The sequence below is a fragment of the Anopheles nili genome, chromosome 3, assembly GCF_943737925.1.
Source record: "Anopheles nili chromosome 3, idAnoNiliSN_F5_01, whole genome shotgun sequence".
In the NCBI taxonomy this organism is placed as follows: domain Eukaryota; kingdom Metazoa; phylum Arthropoda; class Insecta; order Diptera; family Culicidae; genus Anopheles; species Anopheles nili.
In genome coordinates this window covers 68,314,088-68,339,122 of record NC_071292.1, presented here as the reverse complement: position 1 = coordinate 68,339,122, position 25,035 = coordinate 68,314,088, and the positions used below count along the sequence as shown (strand labels likewise).

General features: G+C 42.3%; 8 protein-coding genes across 9 annotated transcripts; 5 read left to right on the top strand and 3 right to left on the bottom strand.

Moving 5' to 3' along the window:
* The first annotated feature begins 376 nt into the window (after positions 1-376).
* On the top strand, positions 377-1,507 carry LOC128726021 (protein Gemin2). The gene is made up of 2 exons (XM_053819801.1): positions 377-583; positions 648-1,507. The coding sequence occupies exons 1-2, from the start codon at positions 377-379 to the stop codon at positions 1,281-1,283; spliced, it is 843 nt and encodes a 280-aa protein (XP_053675776.1). The 3' UTR covers positions 1,284-1,507.
* Positions 1,508-1,609: 102 nt separating this feature from the next.
* Positions 1,610-3,049, bottom strand: LOC128725578 (UPF0489 protein C5orf22 homolog). The gene has a single exon (XM_053819332.1). The coding sequence runs from the start codon at positions 3,007-3,009 to the stop codon at positions 1,624-1,626; it is 1,386 nt and encodes a 461-aa protein (XP_053675307.1). The 5' UTR covers positions 3,010-3,049; the 3' UTR covers positions 1,610-1,623.
* A 1,221-nt stretch (positions 3,050-4,270) lies between these two features.
* On the top strand, positions 4,271-6,518 carry LOC128724906 (cap-specific mRNA (nucleoside-2'-O-)-methyltransferase 2). The gene is made up of 2 exons (XM_053818627.1): positions 4,271-4,939; positions 5,028-6,518. The coding sequence occupies exons 1-2, from the start codon at positions 4,271-4,273 to the stop codon at positions 6,516-6,518; spliced, it is 2,160 nt and encodes a 719-aa protein (XP_053674602.1).
* A 1,177-nt stretch (positions 6,519-7,695) lies between these two features.
* Positions 7,696-8,110, top strand: LOC128726758 (uncharacterized). Its single transcript, XM_053820583.1, has 2 exons — positions 7,696-7,789; positions 7,857-8,110. Exons 1-2 carry the CDS (start codon positions 7,696-7,698, stop codon positions 8,036-8,038), a joined length of 276 nt encoding a protein of 91 aa, XP_053676558.1. The 3' UTR covers positions 8,039-8,110.
* A 2,129-nt stretch (positions 8,111-10,239) lies between these two features.
* On the top strand, positions 10,240-15,996 carry LOC128724905 (protein singed wings 2). Its single transcript, XM_053818626.1, has 4 exons — positions 10,240-10,325; positions 14,122-14,681; positions 14,820-15,307; positions 15,400-15,996. The coding sequence occupies exons 1-4, from the start codon at positions 10,240-10,242 to the stop codon at positions 15,787-15,789; spliced, it is 1,524 nt and encodes a 507-aa protein (XP_053674601.1). The 3' UTR covers positions 15,790-15,996.
* Positions 15,996-17,592, bottom strand: LOC128723144 (probable aminoacyl tRNA synthase complex-interacting multifunctional protein 2). 2 transcript variants are annotated; one of them, XM_053816858.1, is made up of 4 exons: positions 17,485-17,592; positions 16,931-17,110; positions 16,634-16,868; positions 15,996-16,569 (listed from the first exon to the last, which is right to left on the bottom strand). In XM_053816858.1, the coding sequence occupies exons 1-4, from the start codon at positions 17,485-17,487 to the stop codon at positions 16,190-16,192; spliced, it is 798 nt and encodes a 265-aa protein (XP_053672833.1). In that variant the 5' UTR covers positions 17,488-17,592; the 3' UTR covers positions 15,996-16,189. The 2 variants fall into 2 exon arrangements, with proteins under 2 accessions (XP_053672833.1, XP_053672832.1); XM_053816857.1 differs by having other exon boundaries at positions 17,240-17,578.
* Positions 17,593-18,027: 435 nt separating this feature from the next.
* LOC128724904 (NADPH:adrenodoxin oxidoreductase, mitochondrial) lies at positions 18,028-19,926 on the top strand (the record flags this gene model as incomplete). The annotated part of the gene is made up of 6 exons (XM_053818625.1): positions 18,028-18,245; positions 18,315-18,471; positions 18,532-18,747; positions 18,808-18,979; positions 19,054-19,392; positions 19,455-19,926. Coding segments are annotated over 6 exons (1,467 nt in total), but the record flags the coding sequence as incomplete, so codon positions are not given.
* Positions 19,927-20,017: 91 nt separating this feature from the next.
* Positions 20,018-23,505, bottom strand: LOC128726453 (UPF0605 protein CG18335-like). Its single transcript, XM_053820267.1, has 6 exons — positions 23,450-23,505; positions 21,913-22,051; positions 21,574-21,858; positions 21,279-21,453; positions 20,181-20,421; positions 20,018-20,104 (listed from the first exon to the last, which is right to left on the bottom strand). The coding sequence occupies exons 1-6, from the start codon at positions 23,503-23,505 to the stop codon at positions 20,044-20,046; spliced, it is 957 nt and encodes a 318-aa protein (XP_053676242.1). The 3' UTR covers positions 20,018-20,043.
* Positions 23,506-25,035: the final 1,530 nt, after the last annotated feature.

Genomic DNA, 25,035 nt, shown 5'->3' with positions numbered 1-25,035 from the left:
ATGTGCATGAAACACTAGTTTTTCTAGTCGTGAATTAGACTATAACATGAATTAAAAAGAACAAATCTAACGTAAAGAATTCAAGGTATGCATACACTTTATATTTTAATTTGTTATTGATCCACATGAGTGTTTAAACAATTCATGTTTTCTGCTCGCTTACAGCGAAGAGAATCAGCCGACTTTGCAACGAAACAAAAGAAAAAATAATGTGATTTTTCTTTTCAGAAAGCAAATTTAAATTAGATATCGTTCTTTAATTTATAAATACCGAGTTGCACATGTCATGCGAGTGCATAAAGAATAAAACGAAGCTCGTTTTCTGCCAAAATTTTACCAAATTCTCTGATTAAAGGTGTCGAAATTTCCCGTATTAATGGAGGTGGATACGATACAAAAGCCTGCGCTGGCTGTTGACCCGCCAGATGAAAATTTTGATCCAGATTTAATGCCACAAACCGGTGAACAGTATCTTCAAAAAGTAATGTACGAGCGCGGCAGATGCCCGGTGGTTGTTGTTGCAGCAAAACCTCAACCCATGCGCCAACAGAAAGCACTCTCTGGGATAGCTGCTTTGCCAACGGTAAGTAATGCAATACGAAGAATGGAATTGGAGGAAAATTTCAAAAACTTATATATCTTTTTAGGATGAAGTAAAAAACGTTGCACACCGGGCACTTATGCCAACGAAGGAATGGGAATCGATGCAGAATGTAAAATTTACTGAACTGCGCGAAACTATTACCTCATATCGGACCAGTTCGCAATACCAGGAAAATCTACAACGGGCGCATGTACAACTGAATTTCGATGACCGGAAGCAGCTGTACGAGTACTGTGCTAATAACCTGCCATACGTGAGCACCTTGCTAAGTATACCGCAACGAAATTTGGAAATATTGCTCGAATATTTGCACGAGTGGCTGCAGGATTGTGATCAAGCATCGACGACAGATGCCCAAATGCATGACGAACCGTCCGAAGCGGAACTTTGTGATCCCGCTACCACCACGACACCACCTGAAAATGACAAAGAATTACTTCGGTTCGAAGGATATCGGAAAGATTGGATACCACAATGGATTTACGCTATTCTCGCTTGTCTCATTAAGCCACTGGAACCATATATTCACAGTGTTCTTAGAGACATTGCGAAATCCTGCATTGCACTCCGTAACGAGCTGAAGCAAGAGGACGAAGCGAAGGTGCTGCCGCTAAATCTGTTAATCAGCATCATTTCGAAACACTTCAATCAGTCTGATTTAAGCGACAACGTCGCCTGAGATTTGCCGGACACCCCAGGCGGGGTCTGGAAGCTGCTTAGTGATTGTTTTTACTACTGCTATTCCTAAACGAATTTGAATACTTTGTCAGCCTTAAATGCAGAAAACATACTCCCAACACCATATAAATACATTTGTTTTTCAATTTTTCTAAATTTTACCATGATCCTGCCACAAACCTCTAGAACTGCGGAATATAACTGATATATAGTTGATAGAGTGAAAAGATACAAAACTTGTAAACCCCAAGAAATAAGCCAAGTTTTGCGTGATATTCAATTGATACACTCAAATCTGGATTTAACTTAAAGAAAGGATTGGTGTATGTTGGTTTATTGTCTTACAAATTAAGTTCCTGATCCTTATAGTACAGTATCGGGGTGTCTAGCTCCACTCGCAGGCACTTTGTAAGCGCCGCCAACACCATCTCCTGTATCATTTCCACCTGCTCAGCCGGTGTATAGTCATCTTCGCTCGATCGCGATATCGTAATCACGACCGGCGCACACGGAAGCTTCTCCAGGAAGTGCTCGAGCTGCTGCACCATCGTCACGATCTCTTCCCGGCTCGATTCGTGGTGCGGTAAATCGGTCACGTCGCACGTGCAGCCTGCATCGTAGATCATAGACCAATCGATCTCCTCCTCCTTGTACTCTTTCTTCAGCGTGCGCACTAAAGCCGTTACCTTCTCGAGTAAGCCCGCGTACTCCTCGCTGATCTCCTGCTGGTAGTCTACCAAAAAGTGCTTCAAATTGCCCACTTCCTCCAGATACAGGAAGATGGACTCGAGAAACTCGAGCTTTTCCTCGCGATCGCGTGCTACGCGCTGGAGCTTCTCGAGATCGTTCTCCGTGTCGTCTGCCAGCTCGGGCGAGACGAAAATGTCCTTCAGCTTATCGTACAACTGCACTCGGTCGTAGATCTTCAGAAAGGGATTGTGTGTGCTGAAGTAATCCAGATCGATGTCGAGAATGTATCCCTGCTCCAAATCCTTATCCTCCCCAACGGGGTATTCGTCAACGGAGCACACCTCCAACTGCAGACGTTTCCTGTTCTCGAGTTTCTCTTCCGGCTGATAGCAACCTTCCGACACGAAGTACTCCAGCGTCGAATCCGTTCGTATCGATCCCTCAAACTCGCCGACGTGGAATTCGAACTTGCCCTTAGGTATTTGCTCCGACCACGGAGGCTTTATCCAAACGATGCGCTCCACATGGCCGGCAAACACGGTCGGCATGAGCCAGTTCTCGATGCTGATGCTATCCAACAGATCGTCCTTGTTGAACACGTAGTTAGCGGGCATGTGCTTCGGGATGCACATGTCAGGATGGGAATCGAAGTGCACGATCCGGTTACCGTGCAGGGGTAAATGCTTCGAACCGAGACAACGATAAAGGAACGTTAGCACTTCGTGATGATCTTCTACGACGAAGATCGGTATTTTAGCGAATGATCTGCTCGACAGTGGAGCAGCTTTGGAAGATGATGAAGATGAGGACGATGAGGTTGATGCAGCTTGCTGGTCGGACGATTTGCCGTTTGAGGACGCTGTCGTTTCATTTTCGTTTTGCTGCGATATGTCGTCCTTTTCCGATTCAGACTTGGTTGTCATTTGGCTGGTATCCCCTGAGGTTTCTGTCTGTGACTTCTCATCCTCCGTCCGCTCGGTGGACTGCCGCCGCTCCGGGGCATCATCTACATTCGACGGTTCCGACGATGGGTCCATATCGTATCACGTTAACGCCGCGCAGTTTGGTATAACTTCAACCCACCCTCAGAAATTCGTTCATATACAACACTGGATAGGCAAATAAACTGGCGGGCATATAGACGGCAGGGAGGCCCGCTGCTCTGACTACCAATCAATTTTCACTCATTAGCTTCAGTACTGAATGGCTATGTCACAGAAAACGAGCACACGATTTGTCTACCCCGGGGACATTCGCAGAACCCACCAGGCTGTCCGCACTGTTGACACTTAGCCGCAGCTTTTCTGGCTGGGAATTAATCAGGAAATCGTCTCTTAGATCCGTAGCAGGGACAGCAAGCTTCGTTGCTTCTTTTCAGAGCCCTTGTACGATTTTTTTACTTCTTTTTTGTGGGTAGCACGATGACGGCTAGTTCGTTACGACACCCTGCTCAAAAATACGCTCTCTACTACCAACAAACGAACTGCGGCAGGAACGTCAAACACAGATCCTACATAACAAATTAGACGTGCAAACTCCAATAAGCTCGCCTTGAATGCCCCGAAGAGTGCTTGGGGTGTATTTTCGAGTAGTAAGTTCATTATAACCCGCTCTAATTTCATGCATTAATCATTTTTAGCTTGTGATCAAGCCCCTTTGACGCCACTGAATCCCGCAATTACTCACATTACCAAGCAATACTGCGATGGGTTTACATCTTACAATTCATGGTTCTCATGACATTTGAGGAAATAATTCCCTGCCTTTTGCATCGATATTGGAAAATAAGAATCATCATTTATGTTAGCCGTCCCTTACTTTATGGTGAACTGATTTTTTTCAAAAATCTAATTCATATTGTTTGGTTTGATTATAACTTGTGCCGACACATCCTATGGCATTAAAATAACGTAAATATTGATAGTTCGTTGACACCATTCAAGGCCGACAATTCCAATTGATGACGGCGCATTTCCACGTGACGCGATGCAAAGCATTGTTATGGTATAAATATCAAATCTAGTATTAAATTAAAAGAAAAATCACTACATTTACTATTAAATATCTAACAATCAACTATTCAATTGTTTTTTCAACTGGAATGCTCTATCTGTTTTGAAATAAACTACAAAATAATAACATATGTTTAATTCGTTCAAATAGTGCAGCTCCACTGTGTTCATTGTTTACTCTCTTCGGTTTTGTTGACAGTTCTAATGAGCCGATGAGATAAAACAAGGCATTACCAAAACAAAAACAAAATACGTACAAGTCCCCACCCGATAAAGTCTTGCAAGTATGGAAACTCGATCGGTTCAACCAACTAATGATCCCGATTATCTGTTGCGACAAAGTATAATACACGAAGCGTGTGTGCAATTCGAGAAAAAGTTTCAATTTCAGTCGCTACCGGCTAACACGCCGCTACCGGCATTAGACACATTTTACCAAAGTGCTCCGTTCGTAGTGCCTACCTTACAGGATCAAAAGCGACGGTTAAACGAAGTTAAAAATCGCCTGAACGATTTCGAAATCAGTGACTGGCATCAGCACACCCGCAAGCGATCGTCCTTGCTGCCAATTTTGAACGAGCTGCGATATCGCATTCGTGCTGAATTTGTAACACAAGCGTTTGCGAAACTGTACGAATGTGTATCTGCATACGATCTGATAAGCACGGAACAGAAAGAACTTTACAGTGTGCACCTTTGCGAAGCTCCAGGAGCATTTGTTACCGGTTTAAATCACTATATTCGGCTGAATTGCCCTTCGCGCACTCGATGGAATTGGTTCGCCTGTACGTTGAATCCGTACTACGAGGGAAACTGCCCTGGCAACATGATACCGGATGATCGCTTCATACTGCACACCCTCGATTCTTGGTGCTTTGGGGCGGATAAAACCGGAGACATTATGGTACAAGAAAATCGAAACGCCATCCTGAGGCGAAGGCAACGCTTTCCAAAGGTATCACAGTTGTTAATTAGCTCTGGTGCTATAAATAACAAATTTGGGCTATAAATAAATCATCCATCCCTTTTTCTATGTCCGCTAGGTTGATCTCGTGACAGCCGATGGCTCAATCGATTGTTTAAACGTTCCCGAAGAGCAAGAAGAACGCGTCGCAAAGCTGCATCTTGCGGAAACCGTTATCGCCCTTGGACTGATCAGTCCCGGTCAGCACTTTGTGCTTAAAATGTTCACATTGTTTGAACATTCGAGCGTTAGTTTGCTGCTGTTATTGCATTACTGCTTCGATGAATTGCATGTGTTTAAACCATGCACCTCCAAGCCAGGTAATTCGGAAGTGTACATTGTGGCAAAATATTTCCGGAAACCGGTGGACATTGAACAGTATCTGGATAAGATCTACGAGAACTTGCAAAACGAATCGCATGCCATGCTTGATATTTGCTCTGTGCCGCAAACTTTTCTTGATCAGCTGTGCGCCTGTGCCACCAAATTCGTGAACTGGCAAACGGACGTAATAGAGAGCAACATCCGCTACTACCGCAATGCTGATCCCCTGGAGGATCGAAGACTGGACGTTTTCAAGCAAACCATTATAGACATGTTTTTCGAACGATATCGCATAACACCGATACGCAACAACGAAAGAATTGTCTGTGGTGTAAAAGTTTCCAATGGAGCCAACATCAATCAGAAGGAATCTCGCGGTACCTTTAACGAACGTATCCAATCCGCTGCCGTGGCCAGCTTAAATGTCCCAGAAAGGATACGATCACTTCGCGATCGTTTAGATTACCTTACTCTTACGCGACAGCTGTTCCAACCGGAGGCAACATTCAATAGTACGCCCAAAAAAGATGGCCCTGACAGTGGCATGTCCACTGATTTCGAGCTAGCCTTGGGTAAACCAATCGAACGGGTAAAAAGTTCGAAATTTTCCCTCATAACCTATATTCGGTTGCTAAACGACACGATAGATTTATGGCGGGAAACAGCAAATCCTCAAAATGCCTCCCACTCTATGGAAGATCCGGTAACCGTTACGGGAAACGTTATCACTATCGACATAGCTGCCTATCCTTTAATAACTAATTTCGCGCACCATGAGAAAGAGCTTTTCCGTACGATCGTGCGAACGCTTTTCCATCTAATACAGCAAAACAGCATCACATCGCCCCTAGAATGTCCGTCCTCCCCAAGCAATGCTCCATTGGAGTTGATCCTTGAAAATTGGCTTCCTTTGACGCAGGTCAGCGTTGGCATGCTCTACCTACTGAAACAGTACGTCTTAGAATCGACTGAACTACTTTCACCGACTCGTATTGCGCTTAGAGGACTTCGAATAGGCGGGTTGATGAACCTGGTCATACTGCACGAAACAGTGCTAAAAGCGTACGCAAAGACTTCCAATGAACTAGGTGCTTCCAAATCGGTACTGACGATAGTTCCGATTAAGTCCTTATTAAAAGGTGATTTTCAGTATGCATTACTCAACTATAACAACGCCTTGTGTTTGATCTATTGCGCTCGATTACTGGACGCATTGAATTCTAGCGTTATCAGCAAAGTTATTTGATAAACACACCTTTTGTATAACTCCTAGCGTATGCAGTGTAAGGTACTAATAATTTATTTGTCCCAAACGGAACGGTTCAGGGTAATCGAAGTGATATTATAGTTGGAATAAACCAAAAGTCAAGCAACTTTTTAAAGAATTAAAAAACTTCCTTTGTCTAATTGTCTCTTTACGCAATTAGCAAAGAATATTGTATCGCTTTCTTCAAATAATACTTCTTTGTTCATTGTAAAACTAAATTATATCGCGATTCAAATTTTGATTTATCGAAGAAAATATGGTATGTGCATAACGTGTTTTTAAAGATCTATTCTATAGAATGTTTTTGATTATGTTATAGATAGGTTAACGATTATATTTATTCGATAGAATTTAATAAAGTACACTATAAAATTATAAACCCGTTTTGAATAAATATGTTATTTTACTTAATACCTACATTTTAAATAAAAGCATGTCTTTCGTAAAAAGAGTTGAAGTTCATCACATTACGTTAAACATGATTTTTGAATAGAAATCGAATGATTGTTCAAGTGTAAATATCTATCAACTGTAAGACCTCACGCATTAGACTCATGCAACGCACAAGAACAATGTAACGGAATGTAACGTAAATCACCTGATGCTCAATTGGCCAAAACACTAAAAAAGTGATCCAAAAACAGGGGAAGTTGCTTTCTCTTCTTGCCGTGCCATCTCCCTCTCTCTCACTCGCTCGCTCGCTCGCTCCTAAGCCTAGCACCCACTCTCAAATTCCGATAGGAAGGAAGTTCTGATAGCCAACATTAGCCAGGTCCAGGAAACGGTCCCGAAAACACCATCGTTGGAAGCGTCATAAGCAAGCGCAACCCCGTCATGATTGGCAGCTGATGGTTCTGTACATGGTCTTCCCGCTGTCGACCGATCTTATCGCCACGACATTCGACGGCCTCTGGCACCTTTACCCGTCCTACGCTTCGGAGCTCTCTGCGCTTCTCCCGCTTGTCCTTCCTCGACGCCAGCAACGGAGTAAAACAAACACGCACTCCCAATATAAATGATTTTTGCTGCCTCCGAACCGACACCAGTCTGTTGCAGATTATTTTTGACTACGGAGGTGTTTTTGTGGTGAATTTAGTGTGTTTGGTGAGTCGAGGTTGTACCAGCAGAAAAAGGCAGTTCACAGTAAAGCAACACAATGCGTACGATGCAGCTTGTAACACTGCTCAGTGCAGTCCTCGTAGTGCTGATGATGTTCATCGAGTTGGCCTCCCCGAGTCCGGCACTATCGAGTACGTATCTGCTATCCATTTTCACACCTAGCGTGCCATTCATGTAACCAATGATTTCGCATTTCAGATCCGCAGGAAATGACCAGCTTTGAATCAGATGAAACGTACGGTCCTGTCGGTGTTCAATTCCGTGTAGGAATGGTACAGACTCTCACCTGCGCAAACCCGACCTGTTCGGCACAATGCCGTGGACGTGGTTACCGACGGGGATCGTGCAACATTGGCCGATGCTTCTGCTCATACGTGTAAAAGTCCGCAGTCCAAACTGGGAAGCACCCGTATAACTGTGTGAAGTGATCTGTGAGCTTAGATTAGATAAAATGCTGCCCAATTGATACGAAAGCTGTTTGAGGGAGGCCACGTGAACGTTATCATCGTGGTGAACTGAACAACGACGAATGGATCATTGATCCTCGATCGCGGGCAGCATCCAGTGGTATAGGGCGCATATCGAGTACAATGGATTGTTCCTAATGGGTAGCACACGTGGCACCATTTGAATCGTTTCTATAACTAGCAGTAACACAATAAAATCTTTTGTTTATAAATTTCGTTTCAAAAACCATTTGAGAGATAAAATAACAATACGATTCATTTCCCTGTTGTCTAGTATTCTCTCTATTAAATATCGTAGTCGTTGGTATAATGCATCACTCATCGTGTAAACGTTTCTTTTTTAATATTACTGACGACAACGAAAGCTCACGAACAATAATTCCTAAAACATTTCACATTTTAAGGATTTTTGCTATTATTATTGTTGTTATTTATTTAGACACGACCAGGCCGTATTAAAATGTGTATGATTGTATCTTGACTGAAAGGCATTTCCTCCCAACAGCCCCCGTGAGCCTTACCCCGGGCTGACTCGGTTAATTTTTCTAGTAGATCTATGTCACGTGATCAGATTGTTATAATATATTGCTGTAAATAACTTGATATGGTGGTGGAACAACTCTGTTAAAATTTAAAATTTAAACAAAAGTTTAATTTATTTGATTGAGCATTATAGGTATATATTTTTTTTAAATGCTGGAAATGGTATTGCTTTCCTCTATCCATTTGTATGTTTGTATTCCGTGCATACCTTTTAATTTATTCCTCCTAGTATATGTTCGTATGATTTATTGGTCAATCATTGTATGATATAGTCAAGGTGACTATTTTTTATCCACTCCACTGTTGTGTAGTTGGCGACTAGCGAAATATTTGTTCGACAACCCGAGCCAATTAACACTATTTAAGACGATCGACACTGTCTACCATGGTCAAATGCTAAAACCTATTAGCAACTTTGCTACAAGGATGTTCGGATTATTAAAATGATGAGAACAAAAAAGTAAAAAAAATACGTATGGTTAGTATTTTTGATACAACAAAAACAATGACCGTCAAATGGTGAAACAATGTCGTAAAAGATAATGCGCCTCCATTGCTGTAATAGTTTTGGCAGGCATTATGATTTCTCAGCGCTAATTTTAAAAGAAAACTGGAAAATATCTCAACACTCTAAATTATGGCTTCGAAATACTATCAGATAACCACATAGCATACTCTTCGAAATAGTAGCTTTAAAGCTCACATTTATATCATTTGAGCTTTTGCTACTGCATACTGGCAAGTATAAATTTTGATGTTTTTTTAATGTAAAAAGAAGAATTGATTTCAGCAAAAAAATAAATTCAAATTGGCTATATCATTTTAAAAACGTTGGTGGATTTTTTTTATAATTTTTTTTAACTTTTTAAAGAATGCCACAAAGGGAGTCGAAAACTTACGCCAGAGTATGAACATCCGAACAACGCCGAACGATGATGATGACGATGATGATGACACGAACAGTCGAGTTCGTGAACGTAAAAAACTCGGCAGATGGCCGAAGTTGCGTTCGTGGTGTTTTATCAGGCGCGATTTTATCAGTCCCAATTCGTACCGCGACGAGCACGCACAGACTTCTGGCATGCGATTGCTATCATTGATGATTCCATGCGTTTATCGATGTAATCATTGAGTATGTGTGCATGTGTGACTGTGTGATAATGTTTTTAAAATAATAAACTGATGCCCGAGACATAGAATCTTTTTTGAGACAACATCCTCCCCTGTAGTAGTTGAAGATGAAAACATAAAGCCTCCTTTTGATTGTTAGAAAAAGCTCCCACTTTCCGAGCCGACACCGGTGTATGTATGTGCGTCTGAGAATTTGTGTGTATTTTAGATGTTTCAAATCAAACTAAACACGTGCTAATAATAGAACCAAAAGATGAACCATAACTGGTCAGCTGATTGATGTGAATGGACGGCTTATCTCGCGGCATCCGGATTCGTTCGTTGGTGGAGCTTAACATCTTTACAAACATCCCAAACGCCGGTGACGTCTTTTCGACGAAAACACCAAAAGAAGGTGTACAGACAGTCCAACATTGAAACGAAACCTGCTGCTCGTTGCGATGGCAACCGTTACTACTCATCGGAGGGCTTTATCTGACGAACTGGCATTGAAGCGAATCACCAACTTCGCTGTAGCCGTTGTGTTGTAAGTAGCATGTAATCCCATATAAATCTACACCCTCATTTGTTGCCCGTGGGGGTTGTCCACCACGTCTGGACATCTGCCAGAGATTGGAAACCGGTTCACGTTAAAATACTCATATTAAGCAGGGAGTAAATATACTTTAGAGAATGACTGCATTGCACCCCGTCAGTGAGAAAAAGGCACGTCGAAGGACGACAATATCCAGGGCCCCTAACGTACCACCCACCACGTTTCGGTGTCCCTTCTTCACAGCTTTCAACTGCTTTCAGTCAGAAGCTCTCTGTTTGTCGCTATTATCGTCCAAGTGTACGACGGCACACATGCATAGCTCCCTTGCCTTCTGTGTGATTTCTCTCTTCCACCCAGCTCGACTTGAGTGTGACTTCCCGAGGACGGAGTATTTTTGGAGGCGCTAATTGTTGCTCGACAGATTTAATCTGTCAAGTCAGGCAACGCGGCACGAGGGAGAAGATCCCCACAGCCACCCACCCTACGTAGTTGTCGACGTGAAATCGGAGCTATCGACTTATGGAGCGAATATAATTAAAGCTTTTAAAGGTGTAATATTTGTGCAGAGATTCGCTTCCTATTTTACAGGAAACAGATAGGGTAGATAAAATGAGTTGCTTTATTCACACGCCATGAGTTGAATATTCAACTGAAAGTAGCTTAAATCCTCAAAGAATCGAGAAACAATTTAATGATATGGCAGGTAACATGTGTAGTGTGTAGCAAAGCATAGTAAAGGGCCAGATGATCCTTGTTCTAAGAGCTTTTACTGTGAAATCCTCTGCAATGCCATGAACAAAGCACCCACCTGTTTGAAGACTCCAGCAGTGGTATGTCACTATACAACCACGAGCACACAACCAAAGCTCAAAGTACAGCTGTTGCGCTTTCGCAGTTGTTACTATCCTTTGGAACACAATTTTATGTAGCTGTAGCACATATTTTTTCCTCAGCTCTGTGACTGCTCGGCGGTGCCAGAAGGCAAGCACACTGGACACGAATCGTATGTCACTGTAAATAGCACGCTTGCTTTTTTTTAAATACTCCCCCTTCGAGACAAAGCAAACAGATCGTGTTCAACGGTGTAGGTGTGATTTCGCCCGAGCTACTAAGGATATGTTTTAATTTAATAATTTGCAGGCAAACATACCACCCACGTGCAAATTATTCACTGGGCTCGTTAGCAAAATAAAATGAGTATATCATCTAGCTGGCCAATAACGATGGATGAGAAATAATAGATATAAAAAGAATGTAAGTCAATTGATTCCAATTCTCAGCTGTTACAGAAATAACAGACTAATATGTTGATGTTTGATTGATAACTACTACTACTGGTATTTCTCTCATTTTCCGAACGGTGATTATGAGGAAAACTGTTTCATTCATGGCAATTCCGTTGCATTGCGATAAAATCTTGCCCCGCAAAAGCAAACAAACTTTTGCGACTTTGATGGAGGTTTTGGGATGGGTATACGTTCAAAAATAGATGTATCTCCTCCTCATCACGACATTCCGTCACTATCGCCCCACCGAACACGCGTCCACGTCGGTTTTCTACTTCAACATTTTGAAAAGTTAATCATGCAGTCAACGATACCACTTCCCGCTGATCTGGAAATGTAATCCTGAGCTAGACATGCTTGTTTCATATCCAGGTCGTAACATGGGCATCAGAGAGCTACAACCGAGCTGGATGTTCGCGGCATTCGTCTCGTTGGTTGCGACTTGTTTGTATTCGTTCACCAAATTCCTTGTCTGGCAAGTTCGAGCCAAAACCCCTGAAGGTATGCAAACAATTCCGTGTACATTCCTAGATGGAAAGGACCCGCGAAATGTGGCTTCGAGCAAAGGAAACCTGTAAGAAGTTCTCTCCCTTTCTCTCTCTCTCTCTCTTGGGAGTTTCATCTTACATTTTTCATATAATTTAATCCTCGTTTCCATCACAAGTCGCGTGTTTTTTATGCTTTCGTGACAGAAATCAATTTCAGAAAACACAAATCACACACAAAAATTGAGCTCCAAACGAATTATAGAAATTTAAAACATACTATCCGACAGAATAAGGATAAGAAAATGAACACAAAAGTTAAAAAATGATTAAATTAATGAAAGGTTACTAATGTTTAAACTTAAAGAATAATTGGCGATTAATTGTGTATGAGAGTCAAAAGATCCGCTCAATCAATAAATTCATCAAAGGTGTTCAAACAGAATTATTGGGATAGCCAAACCCAATGGTTGATTGACCTTCGCATCACGAAGGTACGAAAGGTATTACATCCCAAAACTTCCGATATTCCCACCGGGCCCTAATGAGACGGCTGTATGTTCTTGCATAGTTTCGTTACGAGAGTAATACCTTCGTTATCTGATTTTATCACTACACGGCAAAGAAGAGATTTTTGGTTACGCAAAGTCAAACCATGTGGTCAAGGCCCGCCCAGGCGATCCACCTCCAACAAATTTCAGCTAAGCGATTCCAACGATAACCGCCCACATGTGTACGATGTTGAGGTGTTTTTGTGTTTCTTTGCTGTATATGCGCCTTCAATGGCGTGTTTTACCTTTTTTATGGCATTTAGTACGAATTGGAATATAATGATAAATACGTTTACGATGTGAGGTTTCCCCCATTGAAAACGAGAGCCTTCCATACGGCTTTCAGAAGGTTTATGATGGGTTGTTGTACGAATGCAAAAGAACAAAAAAATCCTCCGAAAATAATGCCCTTCATGATGCCACATTTGCCTGCGTACAACAAGACTTCTGTTTCATTCAAACAAAAACAGCTGCAAAATCAGCTGCAATGAATGACTTTCAGTACAGGGCAGTGGCGTTTGAAGAGCGAACGTGATTTGAAGCGGCACATTGTCATAAAGGTGCCCCCGGTATTTTATTTTTTGCTTCTTCGCAACAGCCTGTTATTGTCGGTTGCTAATTTTGGAAGTTTTTGCTTTGGTTGTGTTTCGATTCCGTGTAATGGGACTAGACGAAAATACAAACAGCAAAAGCTGTTTCAATAAACAATTTAAATAAAGCCAGTGTGCCGTAATACCTAGAATGTGTACTGGGAAGATTGAAACCGTCCGCGAAAGATAAGTGGAGGAAAAATGGAAAAATTAAATTTATTTCATATCGATAACGGAAAAAGACCGATGGAAAACAAAGAGAGGTAGAGAAAGTGCACGATAATTACCCTTATCGAAGCAGAGAAAACATAGAAAACGACGATAATGGAAATAATCAATGGAATCTTGTAAAAAAAGCGCTTTCGTATTTGAATCGTTATTTAAAGTATAGCGCTTTTCTCTCGCAAATTTTACAACAAACCATTATACAGTGAGTGTTAATTTACTTATTGCACGAAAAAAAGTTGATTCATTTTTTACAGTCAAATAAAAATTACAACCAACAAGTAAAACTCGTAGATTTGAAATCGTTCTAAAATTCACAGACAATACCGAGAATCTGAAATTTAATTTCCTGCCTAGCCCAAATGCTTTCACCCACACAGATTGTGCGGTAGTTCTAAATCGAACGAGTATTGTAGCTCTCATCTTCCAGATGCTCGATGTTTGGTTCGTACGCATTCGTTTGTCGCGTCTGAATTCATTAAACGCAATTGCCTACGTATCGACATCATCCCACGGGGGCCATCGTTCGAGTTCGATTGCCACTTAACATTCATTTAAATCGAAACCGGAGTGAGGGGAAGGGCAAACCATTTATACGCCGAATTCGCTTCAATTTCCCGTCTATTTGCGTGTGGTTCCGACATTTGCAGTACACTTCTGCTTTCATCAACCCTGGTCACCGGTCAGCTACCGCTCAGCTTGCAGAATCTCGTTGTCGAAAATGTTGCTATCGAGGACTGTGCCCTTCGGCCACCGACGTTGCAGCAGCCAGCAGCACCACACGGCTCCGGTGGTTCCGCAATATCCAACAACCGGCCATTCTGCTACTTCACGCAGCCGAACCGTACCGTTTGCTTCCGTGGCATCGAACTGAAGCGCTTCCAGGTAGGGGGTAAATTTAACCTTACTCGCCAACTCATCCTGTGCGATTGGCCGCTCAGGACCTTCGATCCGCTGATGCTGACACGACTGGTGCCCCGTGTGGAACGTTTGGCCCTGACGGGACGAGCATTGCAAGGCCTATTGCACGATTTTCCCGCCCTACCATACCTGCAGATGGTCAACATTACCGGTACCCGGTTGAACCACACTGGACCGAATGCTTTCTACGAGCTGGACCGTCTGCAGGTGCTTAATCTGCGAGGGAACGAGCTGGAACAGATACAACCATATCGTTTCCGAAGCGGCCACGTGGAGGTGTATCTGCAAGGTTAGTGCAAGTTCGCCAAAAGCCCCAAAAAGATCTAGGTACAAATGAATCGTGGCAATAAGACTTGATCAATATGCCTGATGTTAAATCAAACTGATATTAAAAGTTGCTAACCACTTCCGATTTCCCCTTTTGTAGGTAATCTGTGGAATTGTACAAACGACATGATATGGTTGCTGAAAGAGCAATCGCGTCAGTACGTCGATAAACCGACCTTGGTGTGCAAGGACTGGAAGTACACTGGTCGGCCGGTTCTCACGGCCATGGAATACAAGCGGGTCGTACGGGAAAGCTGCCTACATGAGGAAATCTGGAACTGCAGTTGCCACGTCTCTTATCTGCGATTAAGCGACAATGGGCTATCATTCCACCCAATGATCATGGTCAATTGCAGCGACCGTGGATTTTACCAACTGCCCCAGTACCTGCCAGCGAACACGACCGTGTTGCACATCACCCGCAATAAGTTGCAATCCGTCGACAGTCTGACAACAAACGAGCACTATCGAACGGTGCAAGACATCTATCTGGACGATAATCGGATCACATCGATCGACATCCTCGAGGATACGATATGGTTGGACAACTTTCGCATCCTTAGCTTGCGGGGCAACCGGCTGAATCGGGTGAGTTTTAGTAATACCTTTCAATTTTTTGGCAAATTCCGCCCATGCAGGAACTAATCAGTTTTCTTGCTGTTTTTCTCCACTTCCGACAGATACGTGTGTACAGTGTTGAGCATGCGATGGAACGCAATCCAGGCGTGGGTAAGCTCTATCTCTCGAACAACCCATGGCGATGCGGGTGTCGCTTTGCGATTCGGTTCCAACGGTTCCTTCGCAAACACGAGTCGTTAGTAGCCGATTCGCGCAATATCACGTGTTACTTCATCAATGACGAAGATGGTCGAAAACTGTACCTGCCAGTGTTGACAGTGACACCAAACGACATTTGTCGATCGGCCGAACACAATACGGCTACCTTTTACAATACGCTAAGCATCATCTTCGCTTCGTTGATCGTATTAATATTTACTAAGCTTGCATACGATTACTATAACTACCGTAAGTACGGCAAGTTACCTTGGTTAATAACGAAAATGCCTTGATAACACGAGGTTACGCCGTAACACGGCGAGCAAACGTACTTAAGCATTACGAAGGGAGCTTATTCATCCCGTTTGTGATTGTGATAGTCGCGATAGAAACAAAGGTCAGTTAGGAAAGATACGGTGCAGAGTCCGTAACATCACCTTATCTAAACGTTCTCAAACTTAAATAGCTACAAGACAACAATATCTGTTAGATGTTCATATTTTGTAACGCAAGACTCGAATAAAAATTGTTGATTTATTATTTGATGATCTTGGGACGTTTTCTATGACCAGTTATTGAACAGTACCATGAAACAGCGGCAAATTCACAGAAATAAATATCGGCAATCAACACTCACGAACAAATTGCGAATGGTACACCAAAAGCTGTTAACTGTTGGTAGAGTGAACAATTTTACAGCCCAGCGAGGACCGTAACACGACTAATGCACTTGGTCATGTTTGGATTGATGTCTTTTGCGATCGTTCGCTGCACCTGCTTAACTGTGCTGGTAAACGCTATATCACATAGGGACATTTGCTCGCCGCCAAAGCCCGTCGACTTACCAAGTTTTGTCCCAAGAGTGCGAAGGATCTGTTGCCGCTGTTTAACGTTCTGCTTGTTGAGAAGCAGATAACACGCGTCCAGAATAGAATCGACTTCGACCACATTGTCCAGCTGCTCGTAGTTAAATTCACTTGGGCCGCAGCGCGACAAAAAGCGAAGAATGTTCACCTCGCCGCATATGGGCACGTACGAAGTTGGAGAGGTAATCATTTCAGTGTATGTTCCAACTGTAAGTAATTGAACAAGCAATTAATATTGAAATGATATATGCTTAGAGTAATGAATACGTACCATTCTTCCAAATTAATGTTAGATTTATCTTTGGAAGATTACCAGCGGCTGTCCCATTGACGGTAATAGCGTTTTGAAATTTAATAGCTTCATCGCTCAGCTTTGCAACTGTCGAATGAATGAAACATTCAACGTGTAAATTTAGCCTATCCTTCCATAAGTTCTTCAGAGCGAGTAAGCTATAAGGAACATAATCGGGACTGGCATTCACTACGAAATCCTGCAAATAAGTTCGCTACAAAACAATTACGATTAAACCGCTGTACTTAATATTCTCGTTCTACACTTCATGCTTACATTGATTGGCTCTGCCTTCAGCTTGGATTTCGTTTTTAAGGGACTGCTAGTAACTGCGGGAGATGTGGCGTTTAGTTTCAATTCTGTGCGCATTGCCAAAATTTCATTCTTTAGCTCCGCCAACTGCTGCAGGACGCGTTGTTGTCTTTCAGCTAACATTCTCAGTTCGTCGTTTTCTGCCTGAAATAGCGATGAAACAGCAAATTAGATAGGTAAAAATAGCCATGTGGAAGACAGAGTAGAGCTTATGATAGAAAGGAGAGACAATCCATGAACAACGATAGCAAGATCTTCCCTAATCTACAGAACCTTTTGAAGCAAATTTTCAATTTCGATGGACATCGGATCGCCAGCGTTTGATCCACTCTTCGCACCAGGGAACGAATTCCGATCGATCGAAAAATCAGAGACCGGCTTCAGGGTGTACATGCAGGAAGGAATTTCACACACGACGTCCTCACTCAACACCGGTTTTAGACGGTACATTTTTTATCACTTTAGGCGTTTCAATGGCGCAAGAGCTACAAGTATTAAGTCCGTTGCTAAACAATTACCATAGCACTCGAGCGATAACTATCATCAAAACGAACGTGCGCTTTGCAAAATATTATGCTTTTTTCACTTTCGATCCGCTTTTAGTTAACGTGTTTCTCGCGTGCTGATGCAAACTCACTGTAACTGTCAAACACGTGTTTGACACATCTGACATTTAACGCCGCCTTTTGGTATCTCAGTTTCAAATTATACTCCAAATTATGTTATTTGATAAATTTGAATTGAAAATATAAAAAATAATATGACTCTATCATAACTTAACGAGTATTATATTTTTAAATTTGCTAAGCTATACCGTTCTCCAGTTTTCTTTGCTACGTCTCTTGCTATATGTCAACGTTGTGTCTTGTGCATTTGTACGTAAACAAAATAGTTCCCAAACATTCGTCATAGTTTTTACGATGCGCTACGCATTTTATCTGATAAGACTAGCATGAGATAAAAAGTGCAAATGTTGCCACTAGATTAGTGAACGTTCTCTTTGACAATCGTGCAAATAATCACTGCCAGTCATCACCTCCCGCTATATAGTTGCTTAAACCTTGCTAGGAAAAATGTTTCCCTTAACGTGCTCGGTGAAAGTTTTACAGAAATGTATCAGCAGGAATGCCAGCACGGCTATTTCAACAGTGAAGCCTCGAATATGTATTGTCGGTGCTGGTCCTGCTGGGTTCTATACTGCTCAGTATATCCTCAAACATTTGACTAATTCCTGTATCGATATCGTTGAAAAACTACCGGTCCCATTTGGATTAGTGAGGTAAATGGTCTTTAAGTATGGAGATCGTCGATCGGATTACTATTAATTTGAGTATTGTACACATTCCAGATTCGGTGTAGCTCCAGATCATCCTGAGGTAAAAAATGTCATCAATACATTTACAAAAACGGCAGAAAATGAGCGCGTACGGTTTCTTGGAAACCTGTGTCTGGGAAAGGATTTCACGTTGACAGAGTTAAAGGAAAGGTATCATGCTGTTTTGCTGGTGAGTAAATGTTTACCTAGAAATTCAACTATAATAGATGAAGACATTTATTGATTTTAGACCTATGGTGCTGAGCAAGACAATACATTAGGAATCCCGAACGAATCTCTACCCAACGTTTTATCGGCACGTGAATTTGTTGCTTGGTATAATGGGTTGCCTGGATTTGAAAATTTAAATCCGGATTTAAGTGGTAAATCTTTAACGCTATTAGGACAAGGAAATGTGGCTGTAGATGTGGCACGTATCGTTCTTTCTAATGTAGACGAACTGAAGGTAAATGTTGCTATGAGTTCAGTTGGCATCCTCCATCCTTGCTAACCTGTTTTTCCACAGAAAACCGACATTACTGAATATGCTCTAGAAGCACTTTCGCGAAGCCAAATTGAAAATGTCAACCTCGTTGGACGTAGGGGTCCACTGCAGGCGGCGTTCACTATAAAAGAATTGCGGGAAATGTTGAAATTGTCTAGCTGCACCACCAGCTGGAGGGTGGATGATTTTGACCGTAAGGAATATCCTAGGACGCTCCCTTCCTAATATTGGTGTCATATCAAGTAAGTTTCATCTTTCGTTTTGCAGATGTAGAAGAAAACTTAGCTGATCTACCTCGTCCTAGAAAACGTATCACGGAATTGATGCTGAAAAGTTTAGCAGAACAAAACCAGCATAGAAACCCTCAACAAGGGCGTCGTTTTCAACCCATCTTTTTTCGATCACCAGGTAGTTTCGTCGGCCGAGATAAGGTCGAAGCCATTGAGTATATCGTCAATAAGCTCGCGGATGGCCGAGCTGTTCCAACAGACCAACGAGAAACTATTCCGACTGATCTAGTTTGTCGCAGCATTGGTTACCGAGCAGTCAGTGTAGACAATCATATCAATTTTGATGAACGAAGGGGTTGCATCAACAATGCGGGAGGTAATTGATTTCAAGTGTACGTACAATTTGTATCGCCATTCCACCTATTATCTTCTTTCCAGGTCGTGTGTTGAAACGGAATCTCACCAGAAGTGATCGAACGATCGATGATATTGAGGACAAATACGAACCCGGTTTATATGCATCCGGTTGGTTAGCAACCGGACCAACAGGAGTTATACTCACAACGATGAATAATTCTTTTGGTGTTGCCGAAATGGTGTGTCGAGATTTCAACAGTAACACCATCCGCATGAATGATTCCCGGCCAGGATTAGATCTATCCAGCAAAGCATACGTTAGCTGGAATGGTTGGAAAGCTATTGATAGTGAAGAAGTTAAAAGGGGGCAAGCTAAGGGAAAGCCACGAGAGAAACTCACCTGCGTAAAAACCATGTTACAGATTGCATCTAATGCAAGCGAATAGATTCTATAAGAACATCGCCCCGTATTTGTTACTGGTACCTGTGGTTCATACTTGATCATATTGTTATATTATTCGCTTTATTGCTTGCTTCTTTCATTTATCTTGGGAGTGGAATGTTTAACGATAAAGAATACAAAACTATATCATTCTGTCGTTTGTTCAATTCGATGACAAAAAATTTGTGTCTTTGTTCAGAGCATTCAAAACAGTCCAAGATCATTCTTTTAACAGCGTTTGAGATATTTCTTTGCATCCTTGCTATCGTTACCAAAGGTTTTCCCAAACCTACAACATAAAATCACACCTCAATAACACTTACAATTTCACTCTCCTTAGCCTTGCTCTGTTCTATTTTGCTTACCTAAACATAGCCCCTGGTACGTGCCCCTGATAATTCGGCAGAAGGCCAATCGATTTGTGATAGATTTCATTCACTTGCGCTGACGGTTGTGACGTTCCGCCGCCGGTCAAAGTTACCGGTTCCCAGTCGATACTCCTCCGGTGATTGTAGCTATTGGTGAAATCACAAAGCGCTTTCGATGTTAGAGACACGTTTGACTCACCGAACCGCGGCCAAAGGAACGGTTTATGGCCTGTATATCCTAAAATAGACGAGATGAAATAGTAAAATTGTAAATACAGTATTGCACTTCAATTTTACTACGAACTGGTAGCGTAGGACATGCTTAAGTCGTTGCTAATGTTACTTCAAACTAAGAGAACACTGGATGTGTGTTGCAGAAGAGCCACAACGACGGATCTAACACCCTACAACAAGCTTTTCAGCTTCGAAAGGCTCCCAGAAATACCCATCGGATGAAACAATGAAACTGTCATTTCTATCGATCAAACATTCGAAAACGCGAGTAGCATATTGGGTCATACCGATGGGCATATCTTTGCGCACCGTAAAGCAAGAAATCAAATGAAACTAGGCCAATGCTAATCATCGGTTCCAAGCTCGAACCGTTCGAAAGGAAGCCCGTAGACGTCAATCAACGAAATGCAACAGAAATGCTTGTGGTGAAAAAAGCAAATGTAAAAAATGCAACATAATTAACAGTCATGAAGGACTGCATAGGCCGAACTTTTTTAAACAACTAACACCAAACAAAGTTTTTCTATGGTGTTCTAATGGACTCTTTACACCACATAAAGGATATGCTTGATTGACGGATTGTCTAGAAAACTTTTCCCTCTTTCCATAAGTTCTTTCAAAAATATGTGAAACTGAAAAACGACCTTCGTGTCAATTAGCCCCTTTAAGTTCGCTGATAAAAATCTTGTTCAAAATTCGAAATCCACTTTTATTTTATCCTATCATTGAATGCCATACTAACCGTATCAAAAGATCATTAACTATATCTCACCCAAACACCTTGATCTAGTTTTGCTAATTAAAAGATTGAACGTAATAAAAATCAAACCCCTCCTGCTTATGAACCGCAATTAGCATTACCTAGTTTGGTCCACTTTTCCGGGTGTCCATTCGGCAGGGCCATCGGTGGTGTGTCTCGGGAAAAGTAAGGAAGACCGGGTAATGGAGGAAGGTTTTCCATAGGGACTTCTTTGACAACGCTAAGTGCATCGGGACGCACCAATCGCAAGGGAATTTCGTAGTCATTTATACGTAACTAGAATTACACCAGTAAATTAGGAGGAAAGTGGCCGACACAAAGTTAGATTTTCAAATATTACTTGCTTTGTAAGGACACAATTAACTGATTTTAACGCTAACTATCCATCATACGTACCATTCGTTCGCCAAGACTTCCTTTGGAAATAGTAGAAATCGGTTGAGCTACACGGTGGCGCAGTCGTTTCAGCTGTGCCCTAGTGCGTTGGCAGTCTCGCTCAAACTCAGAAAGTCCTTCGGTCGTAGTGACGGCATAACGCTTGCCAAACTTGTCCTTCGTCCTCGGGATATAACCCTCGTAACCGGGCATTGGCGTATGTTTATAGATGGTATCTCGCTTGTCGTCGTCCTCCCGCCGTCGATCGTCATCATCCAACTGGGTAGCTACCGGTAATCGTTCAATCTGTAACAACGGATAAATTAAAATAGTTCCATGGCGCAGGGTGCATGCATTTACCGAGTACTCATCGTTGGTGCGGTCGGAAAGGATCAGTTTTTCTGAATGTGCTACCGTCGGATCTATTAGTAACCGATGTGTCAATGACGAGTATGTATTTCCTATACGATACATATACTGTGGACAGTAGCCAGTATAGCTGCGAATGTAAGAAAAGATTATTTATAATTTAAATGGAGGCGCCTGGTACTTCATGGTTTCGTATCATTACTGCTAAAATGATAAAAAACTGAGGCTGCATCAGTTGCTTGGATGTATAAGATATAATTATATAGTTCCTATATAGAACTATACTGCTGATAGTAGCAATTGTAATTGTCTAAGTTAAAGTAGAGTATTTATAGAAACTTAATGGAGACGCCTGGTACTTCATGTTTTTGTATCATGTCTGCTAGAATAATAAAATAGAGCCTGGATTAGTTACCCACATGCATTAGATATGATTATATATTTCATATATAGAACATTTTCTGCTGATAGAAGCCAATATAACTGTCAATGTTAGAGTACAGTATTTATAGAAACTTAATGGAGACGCCTGGTACTTTATGGCTTCTTATGCCCAATGCTAAAACCATGCAAAGTCGAATATTTTTAGATACGCTTGTTATCATAAAATACAATCATAATTCAAAGCTTCATAAAAAAACTCGTACAAACCTACGGCAACACCTTGAATGATAGACAATAAATTCACACCCAAATCGATGATCGCCAGTTCCTTACTCACTTCATCACAGCTGTGCCGAGTCACACAGGTTCAAGGTTGATGCCACAAACCGCAAGTTTTCATTGCCAAACAATAATTCGCACCCTCGTTCGAAGCAGATAAAATGGCGCAAACACTAAATAAACTTCCACTGTAAATCACTTTCCTTTTCCCTCCCACACAAAAACGGCAATGCCGCGTCCCAAAAGGAGCAAAGAATTGCGGTTCAATAAAGTCAAACCCATCCAAACGAAGACCCTCTGTCTTCGGGCCTGACAAATACATCTCATTGGCGCATAGCGTGTCAGTTATGGCGAATGGCATGAAAATAGCACCCGGGTAACGACACGCTAGCCGGGAAAAACATTTCCCCTACCGGGGTTGCGCAGGTTGCGTGCTAGGCACGTAAAATGTGAAATACCTTCGGCAGCACCTGATGGCTCGGCCGAGTGAAAGAACAACACTTTTCCGAAGAATGCAAGCGACCATTCAACACTAGCCGCCGTGGGCCTGCGGAAAACCTGCAATGTCACGGTGACACGCTGACATAGACCAGTAATAGGGGCATGGTTCATGAGTAGCAGCTGTTTAGCACTCATTTGTCGATGAAAACAATGTTATAATCATCTTTTTAAGCGAGTTATATTTGAAACGTGCCTCTTAATGAGTTAATTGAGAATATTATCTTAAAGGCCCTCTTATGAACCAGAGCCTGAGGTATTCTGTTTCTTTTTAAACTCCGGAAAATAATGTAGCTCAAAGTGTTCCAAAAAAAACGACACAAATCAGTCTAGCATTGAAAGTATCATAACTAAAAGCGATACATACCCAGGCATGAAATGTGGCTGTGGAGTCGAAATTCGTCCTATATTTGGTAGCGACATGTTTGCGACGTTTCGATTCCGTTAATTCAACTAAAATATTTAGCTCACAAACCGAGTGGAATGCGCTGAAAAGAAAATAGAGAAAATCCAATTTAAAATAAATACGAAAACTCGGACAAACTGCCTCCTCGCTGCTCTGCAAACAGTTGCATACAAATTAGCGAGCAGTTTTCACAATTTATGGCAATATAATCTACCAGACTGCAAAGTGCCGTTCAAATAATTGGGTCGTCAAAATGGAGAACGGGTTGACACCTTCGGCGGAAATCGCACCAAACTTACCACCGGCACACTTCCGGTTAATGCACCCGCCACGTGGAATAGATTCAAAATTCAGTTCACTCGGTAAGAGCTTAAACTTTACCAACGTAAAGAATTTAAGCGAGCGCGAGCCAAAAATGAGGCTCCTCAAAAACTTTTTCACAAACTGGAACAATTTATAAAACCACAACCGAATTTATGAGAGAAAGCAAACCCGCACTCGCACAACTGCTACAGCACCATTTGCAAATTCACAAGACGTGAAATAATGCAGCCAATACACGTTCACTCAGTCGACGCCGCCTACTTCATCCAGGACGAGCAGCGTGGAGTGTTCTTCGGCTAAAAGAGCGACAATACCAGTCGAGCCCTAGCGCACAACTGTTGGACATAGCAGGCCGTGAAGGCTTCGGTTGCCGCGAGTTGGCTTTGCCAAGTGCACGATATCCGTATCCCTGTCCTCCAGCACTCGTCCTGCCGGGTTACCCATGCAGACGAAGTACAGTACGCTTCTCTACGATTGAAGGTAAACAGCTCTACAGCTTTGGCGATGGAATTGGCAGGCCACTTGAGTAGAACGGTCCTTTTTTGTTCTTCCTCAACATGGGAAGCCTGTATGCATTGCAAGCGGGTATGTAATAAAACCATTCGTTTTATGTTTCCTGAAGGGTAGAGCCTCCTTGTTAAAAGCTTGCTTGTGTTGAGGGAAATTTTAGAAAGACGACGTGCAAACGTAGGGTTGGTTTATGGTCTCTCAAAGGAACATTGGCTACGAGTCATCCATCTTGGTATGACTATATCTTAAGTTGACAACTCAACTACTCGTCGGGAGAGGCAGAAGGTTCTGCCATGGGAGCCGAAGAAAGATGTTTTGCTGCTTTATTTGATGGATGAGAATGATAATTCGCTTTAAAATTTCTCTCGCACACCGACCACTTTCTTTCCAAGAGTATTTTACTTAATAAATCCTTCGATTTAAAGTTGAAAGTGAAACGGTTTTGTTTGACTTCTTTTTTTAATGTTCGTCTGATCAACAGCACCGCCAAACAACCCAACGGGCGGTCCATCAGCTGGCAAAGAGTGAGGTTACCTTTTTTCATTCAGCTACGGAGGTGGCCTTGTGCCTTGGCCGGGAGCCTACTGCCGCCGTCTCGGGTCAGGCGGGAAGTGGCAGGAAGGACACGCCACTACATAAATTGTCAATCATGCCGCAGCCGGTTCTAGCGTAGGTCGCGAGGCGTCTCCATCGCGAACTCGTCGTCGTGATTT